Source organism: Polypterus senegalus, chromosome 6 (genome assembly GCF_016835505.1).
Source record: "Polypterus senegalus isolate Bchr_013 chromosome 6, ASM1683550v1, whole genome shotgun sequence".
Taxonomy (NCBI): Eukaryota; Metazoa; Chordata; class Cladistia; order Polypteriformes; family Polypteridae; genus Polypterus; species Polypterus senegalus.
The window spans coordinates 64597698-64612814 of NC_053159.1; the positions used below are offsets into that span (position 1 = coordinate 64597698).

The 15117-nt window shown below is 37.9% G+C and overlaps 1 protein-coding gene across 4 annotated transcripts in view; it reads right to left on the reverse strand.

Moving 5' to 3' along the window:
• Positions 1–359: 359 nt before the first annotated feature.
• rnf207b (ring finger protein 207b) overlaps positions 360–15117 on the reverse strand; it is an 82361-nt gene continuing 67603 nt past the window's right edge. For 3 of the 4 annotated variants that reach the window (XM_039756161.1, XM_039756160.1, XM_039756162.1), the window contains 10 exons: positions 10627–10695; positions 10029–10097; positions 9604–9728; positions 8725–8902; positions 8123–8308; positions 7948–7999; positions 6637–6754; positions 4395–4487; positions 3921–3999; positions 360–2591 (listed from right to left, as the gene is read on the reverse strand). In XM_039756161.1, the coding sequence (XP_039612095.1) occupies positions 2481–2591; positions 3921–3999; positions 4395–4487; positions 6637–6754; positions 7948–7999; positions 8123–8308; positions 8725–8902; positions 9604–9728; positions 10029–10097; positions 10627–10695 (1080 nt within the window). In that variant the 3' untranslated portion in view covers positions 360–2480. Of the gene's footprint in view, positions 2592–3130; positions 4000–4394; positions 4488–6636; positions 6755–7947; positions 8000–8122; positions 8309–8724; positions 8903–9603; positions 9729–10028; positions 10098–10626; positions 10696–15117 lie in introns of all 4 variants that reach the window. The other variant, XR_005634060.1, reaches the window with a different exon arrangement.

The window sequence follows — 15117 nt, forward strand, 5'->3', positions numbered from 1 at the left end:
TTTATATTGTATTTTAATATAAATAATGGATTGGCTGTGAAAGATGGAAAAAGTAGTTGTGCAAATAAAGCTACTTGGAAGAATCCATTTAATTGGGATGTGCCTTTAAATAACAAAAAACATTAGCTGTACTGTGTCTGCATTGGTAACGCTTGGGTAGAACCCTGAGTAAACACGTTCTGCTTCAACACATTGCCCAATATTTTTATGTTCTTTTCTGTTAAAATTAAGATATAACCCTTAAATGTACATGTGCTGCATTATACAGTATTGTGTTTGTGTCTGTCTGCAGGCCAAATATAACTGCATTGTCTGAAAGCCTTTAGAAGTGTATGGGCCAGAGAAAAGTTATGCCAGCCTTGCAGATTCTGTGGCTATTTTTATTGCAGCTAGTTACACAGAAAGCACCTGACATATGTTCCCAAATAAACACTTGTCATAATTAAAGTTAAGTTACTTTTGCACATCTAGGAAATGGTAATATCTGCTTTTGCAACACAGATTTGCCTATGTGGCATATCTCCCCTTATCTTTCCCCTTGGGAATGTCTTCGCGTGGTTTTAGATTAGTCAGTTATTTCCGCTGAAAATGAAATTTCTACAGCTGTCAAGACAGAGGTGATAATGTGCTTTTAGCAGCAGTTAACTCAGTTACTTAATTTTGCATGTTTACCTGCAGAATTTCTACTCCTAATTGCAAAATGAATCCACTAATCTAAAATGCTGGAAAAATATAAAATGTGTGTGAAGATTTCTTAGAGAAGAGCAACTATTTTAAAGTATAGAGAAATAATCCAAATAGTTAAAGTAAACAAAAAAGTTCAGTTTACAAGCATGAGATACATGAGCTATTTATACACTACAGCACTACAAATACTACTGTTTTTTCTTCAATTTATGATCTGTGTATACATAAATTTACAAATAATCAGTGTCTGATCCCTGTGTTTCCATGGGCAGCTCCCTGACACAACCAGCAAGGACACGTTAAAAGGGTTTAGCAATGCAACAATAGTATGCCATTTTAATTTTCTGTGACATAATATTAGCTTGTTTTTCCATAGCATGAAAGCAAGCAAAAGCAATTTCCTTACATTTCAATTTTTTTTTTTTTTTTTTTTTACTGTTCCTGAAATTATCACTTGGATGTTAAAGAAATGAAAATGCACAGAAGAAAAACCCATCTAGTTCAGTTTGCATTGTGGAGTCCTTCAAAGTGAACTCAAAAGTACCACCACCATGTGGGTCCAGTAACCTACTGTTTTCAAGTTTTATTCCTCAAAGTTGAGGAATGTTAGGCAAATAAATCAGCCAGATTTGCACAATCTGACCTTGAAAAATTGCAGCTTCAAAGGGCAATGAGGGTCCACACTCAGACCAGCGTTCTGAACTAAAATTTCAATGAATTTATAAATCTGCTTTCAAGAAGGTATTTTTTTTTTCTTTTTTTTGGCTAATTACACATTGGAAGAAAAACAAATTCCAACCAGTGTTGAATATCCTAAATATTGGACGTGGATCGGATAAAACCTGTGTAAGAAAGCAGTGAAAGCCTGCATTGAGCCCCTCTAGTGCAAAGTTGCTCTACCAGTACTATTAAAAAACAGCAGTATTGAATTCTCTATAAAGTGATTAATATACTACTGGTCAAAACGTTTAAAATATTTCTGTTTTTCTTCTAATTTCATCAGTTGAAATGCAATGAGTGACCTACAATGGTGAAACGGTAAGCAGTAAACTGCCAGAGGTTTAAATTTAAAGTTTAGGTGAGCAAAAACTGAAAAAAGGGAAATTCTTCTGGGAAAGACTAATTCACAACCTACAGATGTTCTGCAACAATTAAAGTTAAGTAAGCCTTGCAATTTGAAGCAGTTTGCACACGTGTCCCAACTTTTGTTTATTACTTAAAAACCACCTGTCTGTCTTAAAGCAGAGTTTGAACAGACTGTGTTACTACACCCTCTGAAGTACTCCTTGGACAATATTACACCGTAGAAAGTTGTAAATTCCAGTGATAAAAGCAAGAAAATGTCAAATTAATAAATTAAATGAGACCGAGCATTATTGCCCAAGAGTAGGTCTTTCATTTAGAGAAACGGCAAGAAATAAAAAACAAAACCATGTCAGTGAGTACAATGTCCTGCACAATCCAAAGGCAATTGGAAACTGGAAGAAACTCGGACAGGAAGAGATGTGGCAGACGCAAAGTCACAACCCAATCAGACGACAAGTTTCTGAGGGTCACCAGCGTGTGTGACAGGCACAACAGCTTCAAGTACAGCTTAACAGTGATCAAAAACTGCAAGTCTCAGTTTCTATTTTGAAGAGAAGCCATGAAATAATGGCTGTGGACTACTGCAGACTGGAAGAAAGTCTTATGGATTGATGAATCAGAATTCGAAATCTTCGGTTCAACACGCAGGGTGTTTGTATGCCACTGAGTTGGTGAAAGGAGTGTTCCTCAGTATGTGATGCCAACTGTTAAACATGGAAGAGGAAGTGTGATGGTCTGGGGTTCTTTTGCTGGAGGCAGAGTGGGTGACTTGCACAGAGTGACTGGCATACTGAATCAAAGGGGTTACCACAGTTTGGCTGTTAAATGAGAAAAAGGTGGTTACTTTGATGAATCAAACATTTGAATAAACTTTTGTACAATTAATGATTCCTTGACTTATTTTTTATTTGAAACATTGAGAAATTATATTTAGAACTGAGAGGTTATAAAACTTTTAACTGGTAGTGTACATATTTATAGTATGCATGTTTATATATTGTGTGTGTTTACAGTATATATATATATATATATATATATATATATATATATATATATATATATACACACACACACACACATGCATAAAATAATTTCAAATTTATTTTCAGTTTTTTTTATAAATACTGCATCTTAAGGTAAAGTCACGTTTTCATTTTTTTCAGAGCTTTGATGTATATGCAGACTTGCACCCTTAAATCACTAGAACTCAAGAGAGTTTACAATATTAAAACCAATGTTTAGATGTCATACACCACTTCATCTCCAAACTTTTGTGATGTCATTTAAAATATCATGACTATTTAATAGTGCAAATGCAAAGTAAATCTGAGGTTTGTAAATCAAAACTAGTGTTTACATTTTTTTTTGGATGTGTAGATGATCTGTGCTTTCATCAATAATACCAAAATGTTCCTTTGGCTTGCCAGTCCAGTAACTTCTTGGATGCATCTTCATGTGTCAGGTTTACAGTCGTTGTGTCTGCTGTTTTTGTTAATGTGTTATTTTCCAAACCCAGTGAATTCTGAGGACCTTGATGTACAGTACGGTAGCACAAGAGTCACTTAAAGATGTAACAGAAACTTGCTCTCTGTTTGCTTTTACCCTTCCATTATGAAGTCCAGCTGTGTTTCTGTTAACTTTTTTTTTTGTTATAATTACTTAAAGGGAAGTTTACTTTATAATGTCTTTGTGTGTGATCTGCACTTGGATAGATACTCTCAATCCATTACAAATGCCAATCCTTTATCAAATCATTGTGGGTGATACTTACAGGCTGCTTGAACCCACAATATTTTAGAAACCTCCCCCATTCATTTTGTCCTTTCTATTAGCTTTTTCAAATGTCTTTTCAACAGTTGTCTTTATACATGAATATTCAGAAATAAACAGGAAATAGAGAACATCCAAGCACTGCAGTCTCAAAGTGGAACTCTTGCTGTAAATCATAAACATGACATGAAGGCTTGGGACTAAAAGGTGTCAGTAATGGTGGATATAGAGCCTAAAGTTAGCCCCGCCATAACAGACCAGTCCTACTGAACTTGAGATTTCTGCTTTTCAGTCAGAAACTTTCTTTGGATCTCTTACACTGCCACAGTATTCTTCTGCTTTCCAGGCCGGTAATAGTCTTTGGTCTTTAACCCTACCTCTTCCACCAGCATATTTAGAGTCCTGTTGTCAATCAGCTTCTCCCGATTTTCATCTGCAACAGTTGATGTGTCGTTCCTTGGATAAAACAACGTGTATACAGTAAGTTCAAACGAAAATGTTCTATAAGACAAATTTGATGCTAGGTGCTCAGGGATCACTCCGTGAGTGTCTGTACTCGAGGGAAATATGTATGTGAGTAATGCAGTAGGTATATGAATAGCATTTTACTGACAGTCATCCCACACCCAGCCCCTCCACCCCATAAATGAAGAGGGCAAAATACGGTTTGAGACAATAAGGTAACAATAGTATAAGAAATACATAATTTAAGTCTTAACTGAACTTCTGATTCATGTTTCTGTTAAGTTATAATGTCAGGAATCACAGCATTTACAGAGCTTGTTGTTTTAGTGTTTATAGCAACATGTCCTGTCATTATAGCTCTGTTTAAAAGACTACACTAAAATCACCTGAGCTGCATTTCTCCACACATGGCACCTTCCTCATAGATTTTCAGCATGGTCTCTGTGCGGTCATCCTTGGCCTCCTTGCGCTCATTTGCTCTGTGTACAGAAAGTGGTGATGAGAACAGGCTCGAGTGCTAGTGTAGATTTATTTTACCTCCAGATATTAAAGGGAGACAATCTTGCATTTAAGAGTGAAAAGGTGCAACTATGGGACAAACTACCCAGTTCTTCAATTGTATATAATACTTTATTGCCTTTTAAACTAAACTAAATATATTCAACATATTTTTACATTTATTATTTACAAGCTATCTAGAAGATTGTAGATAGAACAAGCTCCTCACATTTGTTAAGGATTTATGGCTAAGGCACTGGACTGTAATTCAGTTAAATTGTGGGTTCAATTCCGGTGAGTAACTCACTGTGAGTAATTTATTTAGCCTGCACAAACTGTATTAATGAAAATATAGTTTCACAAGCCAAATAATTTGTGACTGCAAAGGTAAAGAAGTTTAATTGTTATTTTACTAAATATATAAACAAGCGTGATCTAATAGATCTTGACTGTTGTATGATTTTGATTCCAGATGTAGTGTTTTCATCATCACAGAAAGAACTTCTCTCCTGGGATTTTGATTCATTGCAGTCTTTACAAAGAACGTTGCAAAAAACATGCATTTCTGTGAGCAAAACCACCTTGCTAATGCAAGAGGCCATGAGAGAATGACCACAAATAAGTAATAGCTCTTTAAATCAATGGAATGGAGAAGGACATGTTTGAAAGCACAACGTGTTGGACCTTGATGTGGTTAAACTACAGCAGAAGAGTGCCACTGCTGTTAGCTAAGAATAGGAGCATTAGGCTCCTGTGAGAAAGTCGCCGGACAACTGAAGGTTGGAAATGCGTCACTTAGCCTAACAAATCTCCGTTTTTTTTCTTGAATCCACGAACCAAAAGAACTTGAGCTGTTCTTGAAGGAACACTAATATAGTGGCCATTGTATATATTACATGTAAATGACTACTCTAGCTGCTATGCTTTTACTCTGAGAAGTCTTTTTGTTTAGCTGACATTGTTTCTAATTTCTCAAGCTGTTGGCACCATCTTACAGGACAGCCTAAGCCAAGGTTTCTCCAGCTCAATCCTTAGGAAGTATCTATGAAAGGGCTACTTTTCCTTATAACCAGTTTTTTGATTTTTTTTTTTTAATTGGAGGTTAATTTGTCCATTCGAGTGAATCTCTTGTCTAAGCTTGTTTCTCCATTTAATTATACTACAGTATATCAATTCTGAAATGTTTGTACATATGTTTACTTTTCAAAAGAAGTTAGCAATACAACTTAGGTGAATTGGCGTTGCTGAAGTGGACTGGTGCCCTGCCCAGGTGTTTTACCTGCCTTGTACCCTGCAATCCTGCCCTGGAAAAGGGCTTGGGACATAGATGGATGGAAGAATTTAGCAAAGATATGCATGGCACCAGGTTAGAAACTGATTAGCATTTGGGATTGTATGTACTTTCTTATGAAAATGTGCACGTGTTACTGTATGTACTGGTATAAACAAAAGAATAGTTGAGAGCATTAGCGATTTCTCTACAGAAATTGTAAATATGTGATTTCCACATTTTTTAGCACACACAAAAATGTAGAAATAAATAGAAAAAATGAGAATGAATTAACCCCTTGTCTCTGTTGCAGTTAATGGAAAACTGACTGCTGATAAAAGGCTGGCTTCACTTAAATCCAGCTGCTATGGAGCTCCCAGTAACTGTGTTTAGAAAGACTCATTTTAATCAGAAAAGTGTTTTGCTATGCGGTTCATACCCAATTGAAAAGCAGTTGATCCCTTGGTTCTCTCATTGAAGTTGTAAAGTGGCTAATTTTAACTTGTTGGACTTAAATAATGCTAAACCAGCACACCACTGATAAGGAGAGGTCAACACTTCCATCCTCAATTGCAGCCATCAGTCTGTCAATGTAACTTATCATGTAAAGAGATTTTTTCACAGGGACATGAGGATATTCTAATCGGTATCTGTGACCAATGAGTGTTTGTATACTGCTGAGGGATAGGCACACTCTGGAAATACAGTTTGATATAAAACATGTCAAGCCAAGTGCACATTAATAAAACTCTCAGATATTTACAGCCGAGACTGATATCAGCCCCACCAGAAAATAAGAGCTGTTTCAGTTCACATGTCCTAGCGAGAGGTCATCAGCAAACCTTAAGCATGTCAGTTACCTGGGCTCCAGGCGCTCCTTGACTTTGGCGATTGAGCGGATATAGGGGCCTATCTGCTTGGTGATTGTTGTCAGGTAGCTGTTCTCCTGTTTTAACTGCAGCAGGTCGTGTAGTTGAGCTGTAGAAGGGATAGCACAACTCTTTTAAGTTTTTGTGAGGCAGCTCTGCTACTCACCAAGGCTAGCTGACTAATTAGCACATGCAGACCTTTTACTCTTAGTGTCAGTCATAACTGATATAATAAACAAAACTTTTACCTTTTCTGAGCCTGTTTTTTTTTTTTTGAGGGTAAATAAAAAAGTAAAGGCAATTTGAAAATGATGCCATACTTGCAACAGATAGAAATTGACACAATACAACACGTCTGTGATGGCTTATGGGTAGTCTGAGCATAACAGTGTTCTGCCATTAGTCTAGTTGAAGCCTAGGTCAGATGAACATGGACACTTCTCAGTGTAATTGAACCATTGTTGAATGATGCATCATAGTGAGGTTTACTTGTAGAGGGAGTGAAACCTGATGAAATTCACCAAAGGATGTTGGATTGTGCAGAACAGCAAGTTGTTTGGGGACCATTTTGTGGAAACTTTATGGTACCCCAAGTCATCATTCACTATGGTATGTGCAGATCCATAGCGGATACGCAGATGGACAAAGTAATCCTCCATTCTTTTCTGATGAAGGCACTGGCTGTGTCGATGTGAGCTTGTGTACATAATGTTAATGGTTGACCAGATTGAGCTTTGTCAGTTACACTTGTTCTTCCCTCATTAACCCTCTCTGCCCATTCATAAACTTTTCATCGAGTCATGGTGTTTTCACTTCCATAATGAGCCAACATCCTCCAATGAATTTCAGCAGGTTTCACTCCCCCGTCTAAAGAAATCTCACTATCACTACAGTGCGTTGTTCAACAATGGTGCAGAGGGGTGTCCATGTTTATCTGACCTTGGCTTCAGCTAGACTAATGGCACAGTTCTGTGCTGTGTATGTTCAAACTACCCATAAATCATTGTGAATATGTTGTATTGTGTCAGATTTTATCCATTGCAGTTATTAAATTGCCTTTACTTTTTGATTTACCTTTGTATGTCACAGGGTCACAAGGCATTTTAGTGCAGTGAAAGGAAACGCATGAACAGTCTGGAAAAATGTGCAAACCCCACACAAACGTTGCCCAGGTGCCTCAGGCTGTTAAGAAAGAGTGCTAAGCAATCTACTACAGAAGTTTTATGCATGATGGAAATAGCAGTGCCTCCTGTGTCCCTACAGAATGACCTGATGCAGGGGTGCCATGCAGTCCAACTTTACCTTCATAAATTTCTTGCTCATTTGCCACTCTTTGCAGAGTTTCCTCCCAGATCTAAAGGATAACAGCAGAGAGGTTCAGCTAGTATAATTTAATGGGTGTTTTTCCTGGGTACAAATGTGCCATCTGTGCATCACAAAACTTTGAAGAGAGAATGGGTCTCTACCCAATATTTACCTCTTCGAACATAGTCCTCATCATCTCCACAGAAGAGTATTCTGATGCTATCTGGACATCTATCTGCAGTGACTTCTGCATGATTTCAGCCATGATGTCAGTCTTAATGAGTGAGTGGTGCCTGGTCAAATCCCGATGGATTTCTTGCACCTGGTCCTTCAACTTCTGGATCTCAGTTTGAAGAGTCTGGAGGGTAGACAAGTATACAATCTGTTCTCCGTGTGCTTAATTACTACAGAAACACAATGCACCCAGGAGAGCTGTTATGAAGGAGAACTCCAACTACATTTGAGGTATGGAGTAACCTTTCCGTTTTGTATGCCAGGACTGAGATTAAGGCAGGCACAAGTGCTAGAGTACTCAAATTACAAATGGGTAGACAGAATGTGTTTATTTAATTTGAATTATCTTTGTTTCTTGTGCATTATTTTCCTTATCAATAGACTTTACATTTATTAAAATTACATAAATATTTGTTTTGCATGCGATATTCTTATACACCTGGCATTAATAATTTGTAGCTACATTCTTATTTATCCAGTTTTAAGCGAATCTTCTTTTTATATCAAAATCTGGAATATTGATTCATTGACCCTTCTTACCCGGTAGGTGTTCTCATAGTTGCGGCAGTGTTCAGTGAATGATGTCTCTGTCCCCTCAGCCAGCAGAACTTTGGTACTAATGTAGCGGTGTGATGTTGGCTTGCGAACGACGGATGCAGATAAGGACATGTCACTGGTAGACGGGGAGTGGCAGGGTACAACCAGCGACGACTGAAGGCTGAAAAAAGAGCAGAGTGAAAATGTTTGGTAGCAGGTGACTTTGTATAACAGGCACTCTTTAGATAATATTAATGAATACTAAATAAAAAGCAGCTAAGTTGGGACGTGCATGCAGCTTTTTACCTGATGTATCTTTCTGACATCCCTAAGTTCTATATTAATATGTGAGACAAAGATGACCCCTCGCATATTTTGGGTGCAAGGCTGGCTGCCGGGTCTGCTGTACACTTCCAGACACTACTGCTTACTGGTCAATTAAACTATGTGTAAGCATCCTAGACTCTACCAATTTAAGGCATACAAAGGCAGACAGATGTCATTGGTACTAAATTTATATGTGCTGCCCTCTTAAAGTCTTGTACTGGAGAGTTCTGTGAAATCCTGATAAAAATAGTATGGGCTTCTAGCAGGGTGGGACAATGAAAGAACAAGTCACACTCTGTTAATATGCTGGCAAAGAGAGAGCCTCTTAGGAGAATGTGTACCATCTGATGGTCATTGACTAGCTCATTGTATACCTTTGCCACCTTGAATTATGTACATAGGATGGTTCTGGTATAATCTGTGCTTGCCACTCTCTTCTTCAAAAGAAGTTAACTGTAACCAACACACAACCTCTGCAACTGTGAAACACCTGTCTCTATATCAAGCTTTTAATTCAATAATATGTTTAAAAGACAATAAATGGTGTCAACATACAGGCTGCTGGTACCGGATATTCCTGAGGCCCCACTATTTCCTGTTAGGGAAACTGACCGGCGATGATTCAACATGAGCAGGGGCTCCAGACAGCGTGCAAACTCTGAGCGGTAATCAGTGTTGATCTGCACACACAAAAAAGCTGGGTTAAAGGCATGTCAGACCCAATGGGCAGTCAGAACGTATCTCATGCCAAGTCTGGATCAAGCCTCGGCACCATCCAGAGGGGCTACATTTGTCAGCAAAGAAAAGCCATGGGGGTATCTCATTGGCTAGGATTAAGACAACATCTAGTCTATTCACTTACTTGTAAACCTGAAAAAAAAACTACCAAGCTTGGTTATTCCTTACTAAGTTACTTCCAAAGTAAAAGGCACTCCGAGGATAGTATTCAGAAACTGGACATGTCCTCTGTGTTCACTCACCTTGCTACTCTGGCTTGGCTTCAGCCGATGTGGCAGCTTCACAATCTTCTTCAGTCTCTCCATGAGCTGCTGCACATAAGACACAAAAAAGTAGTCCAGGTCATAAGAGCTCCTGCAGCTTAACCTACTGGTCCTGTCTAGTATGTTTAAGATAAAGTCAAGCCTCTGACAACCAAACTCCGGCATTCACAGCATTTGTCTCCTGCTCTGTGTTGTCCAGGCTCTTTTACAAGCAAGCTGTGTCGCCTGAAAGCTTCACTTTTTTCCTCCGCCCATGCCTGTCCTCCATCAAGGTTAAAGCACTGCCCTAAATTCATAGAAACCTGCTCTTTCCAGGAATCTTGGTTCCAGTCAACCTACTGTTTTAAGAGGGAGGTGACCAGCTCAATAAAACTGGGGGAAGGGCATCACATGCCAGCAAGCTGGGCAGATGTCCAGGTGCTCTTTAGTGCATCACTAGGTCTGGTCCCATTGTGGCTTACAGCTGTTATGATGGAAATCATCCCTGGTTCAAAACTTACGCACAAATGAGAAGTGTCAGGCCATGATGACAGAAGGCATACACTGAGTGGTCTAATTAGACAGCAAAGGTACTTACATATCCTAGATCCAGGAATTCAAACTTGTTAGCAGAACTGAGGAATGCAGAACAGGTCACCAGATGAACCTGAATGAAGACACAGATGAGACATGTGACAAAATTACTTGCTGAATGTATGGTTGCTCCTTTTTTTAGCTACCAAGCAAAGCCTACTCATACAATTTGTGTATTTTGTTGACTCAAAATAGGTCTCAAATCTATTTCAAGAGTTGTTTTCTAGTACATATGTAAAACAGTATTTGTCATATTTCTGCCAGGGTTTCTCAACTGGTTGAGGTTCAAATACATGTTTTGTGTCTCAGTTGTACACTTTTTATTTATTCCACTACTTCCACTTCGCCCCCTGCTTGCTTTGCTCACCAACCCCCGTTTTTGTTTTTCCGGATACACACTTTTAAGTTTTTTTTTTCTTTGAATTGTTGCTACTTCATTAGTTTCACTCTTTATTTTATTTCAGAACTTCTGTAAAATCTATATTTGGAATCTTTCGGAGTCCCAGTGTGCTAGATCTTTTTAGTCAGGTCAGTGAGACATGTTTAATGACTTTGTACCATAATTCAGGATAGATTTCTCTGTTTGGAATTTCAACACAGACAAAACAATCTACATCATCAGCAGTTAATAATTTTTTTTGCAAAGTAATCAATAAATGCATGTGAGGTAAACCACGTTTTTGAAATTCTCTTGACTTAAACTTCAAAGCCTTACAATATTTATATACTTCTGACATATCACCTATGTCCATATATTCAATCTCTATTCACCTTTTTGTTATTTCTCCGTGTAATAATTTCTCTTTCTTTGTGCTTTCTTTCTTTGTTTTGACACTGTTGTTTTTTTTCTGCTTTCATATTCTCTATCTTGCTCTGCATGTGTTTCATGTGTTTGGCCCCTTGTTTTTTAAGCTCTTTATGATGTTCTACTTTGTTTCCTACTTTGTATATTATTTCTGACCTCGCTTTATCCTACTTTTGTTTCAATGACACCCGGTCCGTGGTGATTACTTTCCCTTTTTCGAGTAATAATTTCCGTTTGTTTGCACTACTGCGATCTTTGCTTTCTTTTTTTTATACTTTCTAATTTTCCTATTTTCATATTCTTTAACTTTCTCGACATGTGTATCGTGCCAACGTTTTGTTTTTTTTTTGAGCCTTTCGAATTCCACTGCTTTCATAATCTCTAATCTGCTCTGCATGTGTATAGCGCCAACGTCCGGATTGGACGTGCTTTTTTTTTAAGTTCCATTTGTTCCGGGCTGATAATTACTTTCCTTATTTTCTGAATTTGCACCTTGATTATTATTTTTCTTTTTGTCTCTGCAGCACTCTTGAGTCTGTTTTCTCTGTGCTGCTTTCTTCTTCACTTAGTCGTCTATGTTTCATTTATAACATATTGTCCTTATACGCTTTATATGCACTGAGAGCCCTGGATATGTGTGTGCTCAAAGCCAAAGCATGACTGAGTGTGTTCCTCCTCGTGCTGTTATTTGGTTGTAAGTAGGGCGTGTCTTGCAAGAATCTCATGTTCTACGTCCCCACGAGACGGTCCTGGGTCAATCTCTTGGCACAAAGTCTTATGTTTAAGGTCCCCGCAAGACGCTACGTAGCCAATCTCTTTAGTCTCGTGGGTCTTTTAAGTGTCTTCCGTGATCTTATAAGATCAGGTGTCGTCGCCCTACTGTTTCTCTGCATGTGTTACTATTTCTTTTGTTTATGATTTGTATTATTATTTACATTTTATGTATCTGTATCTAAACCTGTTATGTTCCATGAGTTTTGTGGTGGGGCTACCTACCAATACCTTCCAGAAAGTGCTCTCCGTCCTATAAATTTGGAGGGTCTCCAACAGTTCCTGGTGGTTCACTTCTAATATGCTTAGGAGTGGTGAGTTCTTGTGCCTTTTATGAATTCAAAAATAGTTTGAGGTTACTAGATTTTTTTAGATTTTGCTTTAAATTTTGACTTTTCTTGGGATTTTGTATTGGAACTATTTATTGTATAGGATTGTATTATTGTTTTGGGCAAATCCTATCATCTTTTGCTCTCTACAGAGCTTCATTGCTATTGAAGAACATTTTTTGTGAACAATAAAACTTTTGTAAAGATTTTACAAGTTCCTTTATGTCAGGCATGTCAAACTCACTACCATTGGTGGGCTGCTTTGACTGCCACATGTGCGTCGGTGGGCCGCCCTGTAACAAATACTATTATACTATTATACAAAGTTACCGTAGCTTTCTTTCCAATACTGAAAACTTTAAAAAATGTAATACTTAAAGTTTAAAGTTTAAAGAAAAGCAATTTATTTCCATACAATCTCCTTACAACAGCATACAATTAGAGTCTTAGCCTCTTAGCTAGGTCCTTATATAGGATTCTTACAGTCTGAGATCTATTTCTTTTGTCCCGACACTTGGCATCTCTTGTTAGTAACCAGTTCGTCAAAATCAGGCTTGAAATCTTGTGCAGCTGCAACTTTTATGAGGAATGAAAGGTGCTCGACAGTAAATCTTGGGCGATGTGGGGTTTTGGTAGCTTTCATTAAAGAAAATAATTGCTCACAAAGGTAAGTGCTTCCGAACATAGACAATACTCTCGATGCCAATTTATGGATCTGCACATACGAGGGTGGCAGGTAAGCATACAAGCCTGGCACACCAACTTCTTGTATTTTGCCATCAGAATCGAATCTGACTACAGTTCAATCAACTCCATTTGGATATTCTCAGGCGCATTCTCAACGTTGTAAGAGTATGGTGATGTAAACAGAGCAAAGTCGTTCGTGTGAACTGAAATCATGAAAACGCTCACTGAATTCATTGCTCAATAATTCAAGTTAGAAAACAAATCCTCCAAAAATCAAATTATACTTTATTAAGTTTACTTCAAAGTTTATATTGTAAAATAAGCCGATATTCAAAAACCCCCTGACCTACACAAATTTTACAAACTCAAAATCACAAAAATGTGTTAATAAACAACTCACCAACTTCTTGCGTCCACTTCAGATCTTCAGCTGTAGTCTGCACTAACTGTTTGTTACAATACTAGCACACAATTACATAAAACTAGAGCAAAAAAATGTGAAAATATGGAGCTATTACTACTTGTGATGGTCAGTTCTGCTTAGTGGCCAGTCTCAGCAGCCCAGCCAGTAGTGTAGCCTGCCAGGCTGCTGCAGCCTAGCACTTCAGTTGCGACATCATGACTCATTAACTTTGGTCAAGGCTTGAGGGGGAGTGGGTTTAGTGTCATGCCTAGGGTATCAAGGAGCTGACACCACAGCTGCAACTATACTAGCAGATGACGTTTCTGGTACCGTAATGCCATGGGAAAACATGCTTTTGTCAGAAGGCAGAAGTAAGAAAAGTCAATAAGTAATGCCAAAGATGCAGAATGATTCAATCACAAACGATAGTAATCATTTTGTACAAGTTTAGTGCTAACTAGGATCTGTCATGCGGGCCTCGTGTTTGACATGCCTGCTTTATGGGACTAGCTGGGATTTTTGATGGAATTTCCCCCTCTAGTGGGCATTTTTGGAAATGCTTTGGAGATCCTAGTTATGACTGTATTTATCCCTCTTAGTTTTTTTCACATTGTATTGTGTTCCAAAATAAGACCACACTCTTTAAACACACTTTATTTGATTTGTAGTAGTGGTGGGGCCCTGAGGCCATCCAAGCAGTATTTAACACAAGGTAGGAACCAGCCCTGGGCAGAGTGGCAATTCATCAAAGGGCAGTTATACAACATAACATTAATGTTTATTTTTAGGGTTGCTCAATAGAAAAAAAATGATACATTATGATAAAGAGAAAACAAAATTCTAAAGATAATTACATAAAAACAAAAAACAATTGATGTCATTAAGTGTTCATTTTTTTTGTTACGATACCCTAAAATAGGCTCTGGTGTGACAAGTTATCTTCCAAAGTGATATAACTAGTTTACTGGTAAAGTCTTTCCCATGATTGTAAGTTAAATGTACTCCTCTCTGGGAAACCCAACAGTTTATTGGTGCAGCAAATAAGTGAAAAATACAAGACAATTTCTACAGCTGTCAATATTGATGTAGAACAGGACACATCCAAAAAATACTCTGAATCTGGATGAGAAGGGCCGTGGTCAAGGATGTCAATAAAATGCCAATGGTAGCTGGCCATGGCTGAGACAGTAGAAAGTCTGTATACAAACATTAGTCAGGCAAGTCATAAAATTTCACTTTACATAAGTACAAAATTAAATTAACCTTTATTATTAGTTGATTCCTGCTGTGTGCCCAGTGAAGCTGGGATAGGTATTTGTTTCCTGTTACTCTAAATTAGGTAAGTGGATATAACTAGATATGAGTAGAAAATGGGGGGATCAAAGTTGTGCACACTCCGGTGACCGAAAAAAATCTGCTAAAGGTACATTGGAATGTGTTTATATTTTGTGCATTGACCTAGTCATAAATGTGACCCTAATATATAGAAATAAGTTAAAA